The sequence below is a fragment of the Volvox carteri genome, assembly GCF_000143455.1.
Source record: "Volvox carteri f. nagariensis unplaced genomic scaffold VOLCAscaffold_34, whole genome shotgun sequence".
Taxonomy (NCBI): domain Eukaryota; kingdom Viridiplantae; phylum Chlorophyta; class Chlorophyceae; order Chlamydomonadales; family Volvocaceae; genus Volvox; species Volvox carteri.
In genome coordinates, this window is record NW_003307577.1 from 279,319 (window position 1) to 281,561 (window position 2,243).

At 59.3% G+C, this 2,243-nt stretch overlaps 1 protein-coding gene across 1 annotated transcript in view; it reads right to left on the reverse strand.

Moving 5' to 3' along the window:
- Nucleotides 1-2,116, reverse strand: part of VOLCADRAFT_93860 (uncharacterized protein) — a gene marked incomplete at both ends in the record, with an annotated part of 7,631 nt that extends 5,515 nt beyond the window's left edge. The window contains 2 exons of the mRNA XM_002953141.1: nucleotides 646-888; nucleotides 1,720-2,116. Of these exons, the coding sequence (XP_002953187.1) occupies nucleotides 646-888; nucleotides 1,720-2,116 (640 nt within the window). The remainder of the gene's footprint in view (nucleotides 1-645; nucleotides 889-1,719) is intronic.
- Between the last annotated feature and the right edge of the window lie 127 nt (nucleotides 2,117-2,243).

Genomic DNA, 2,243 nt, shown 5'->3' on the forward strand with positions numbered 1-2,243 from the left:
TTCCGTCTCCAGTCCGCATGATCTCGCGTGTTAGCTTGGTGAATGCCCAACAGGCGGAGGCAAGGCCGAAAGGGAGTTGTGTAAAGACGTAGAACTGGCCTTGCCATTCAAAACCAAGGTAGCGCCAGTCTGCTTCGCGTACGTCCATATGGTGGTAGCCAGACTTCAGGTCCAGGGTGAACATGTAGTCCTTGGGGCCTAGCCAGCCTGGGACCTGCGCAAGCGACTCATAACGGAACTCCGGGATGTGCAGGTGCTTATTGACTTCGCGTCCATCCCAGATGAGGCGGAGCTTGCCTTTCTGCTCTACGACGCCCAAAGGACAGGTCATGAAAGGGCGGGACTGGCAAGGTTTGATGGTCTCTGACTCCAGCAAACCCTCGATGGCAGAAGACACAAAATCCCCGTGGTCCCGTGCAGATTGGTGATTCTTGCCCCAGTACGGCCGGGGGGGAGGTCCTGAGTGCCACATCAGAGGGAACCCTTGCAGGACCCAGCTCAGCACGAGCTGGTTCACCACTGTCGCCTTCCAGACCGCGGCACAGGCTCTCAAGCGCCCCCGCATCTTAGGCCTATCCTTGCTACCCATGCTAGGAGGTGTGGCTTCACAAGGCGGATCAACAGGCAAAGGTGCTGGGTTCTCACCTTCTGGGACCGCTTGTTCATTCCTCGAAGGGGCTCCTGGATCTGGATGTGGTTCCTGGGCTTGGTGGGCGACCTTGGTCCGGGGCCGGGTGGGCTCTGCAGGGCCGGGTGCGGGACGCTTGGCGGTGTTCTTGGTCTCCACTTGTGTGTTGTCTCGTTGGGCAGGGGGGGGCTGCGCGGGGCGAGGGGCTCTAAAACCCGCGGTGACGAGCAGTGCGCCCAGTACTGTGGCGGCCAAATTCTCTGCATTGCAAGAGACAAAAGATAAAAGAGGGGGAGATGAGTAGAGGCCGGGGCTCATGGCGACTGAGGCTACGAAACGGTGGGAAGCCGCCCCTCCTGGGATGACAGAAAAAACCGAACAGGATACTCAGGGGCGACCTGCGCCGCAGGGGACGGGGCCACCAGAGCCATCAACCTGTTTGATGCCTCTCTGTTGTTGTTGGGTACATGCATGAAGAGGGAAACTCGGACGGAGGAAGGACAGGTCCAGCCTGAAGCCGGCCACCTGGGCCTGGAAGCCGCCATGGTCAACAGGACCGAGCCAACACGGCAATAAGGCCCCAAGGCCAATCACAGGCGCCACCAAGGGCAAGAGCTCGCGCGCGTTACAAAGAAACCTCCCTCCAGGGTACAACTTGGTCCGACATCTTCTAGCGGTGGAAGGTCTGGAAGAGACCGGATGTGCAACTTAGCATAACAAGTCTTGTCAAAGACTGGGCCAAAGCATACTCCGTTCCAACCCAATAATGTTTGTCGGACTTGTGGGCCCCTGCAACAACAACGACCGCGAACTGCACAGAGGGGCCACTGAGCGAGCTTAAGAAAAAAAAAAAAAAAAAAAAAAAAAAAAGGAGGGGGGTAGGATCGGTGCAGTGCCAGAGTCAAGCAAACACAAAGCCCAACAGAATCCTAATCAGCCACGCTTAGCCGGGCTGCGAGAGCAGCTTCGGTCACGCTGGCTGCGCCGGTCGTAGCGGTCATAGCGGCTGCGGTCGTTCCGGCGTGCACTACCAAACGAATCCCGCACTCCACCCTGCCGGTCTCTCCCTCGCCAGAGGGACCCGGCCTGACCGTCCCTGTCCGCCGCCACCGACTTGCGCGTTTTAGCTAATGCACTCTCTATGTCGCCCTTATCTATGGCCTCTGGTTTGAACTCGGGCTTGGTGAAGTTGCGCCGCCTGCCGTGCCAGATTTCGTAGGGGGCCGTGAAATTACCGTTGGCTCCTGGGCCCGCCTTGGCCAGAGCAACGGAGTAGCACTTAAGGCGGCGGTGAGCGATCTTGAGGCATTCTCCCGCGACGGCCAGCTGGGGTTCGTTCGCATCCAGCGCGGTGATGGCGGTCTCTAGCAGCATTAGCGTTCCTTCGTCGAGCTGCTCCCGCTGCTCGTGTGGGGCTGTCAGCTTCGGTGCGTCATTCGCTTGAACTTCCGTCCTTATTGCTGCTAGCTGCTCTCTTGCGGATGGCATGATGGTCACGTCTTTTGTGATGACAACGTCAGGAGAGCGATCCCGAGGCGGTGCTGTCCGGGGATCCCTGGCTGGCGCTTTTGGGGCGTTGGCCTGCGCTGCTGACAGGACGCCCAGCAGCAGCTGG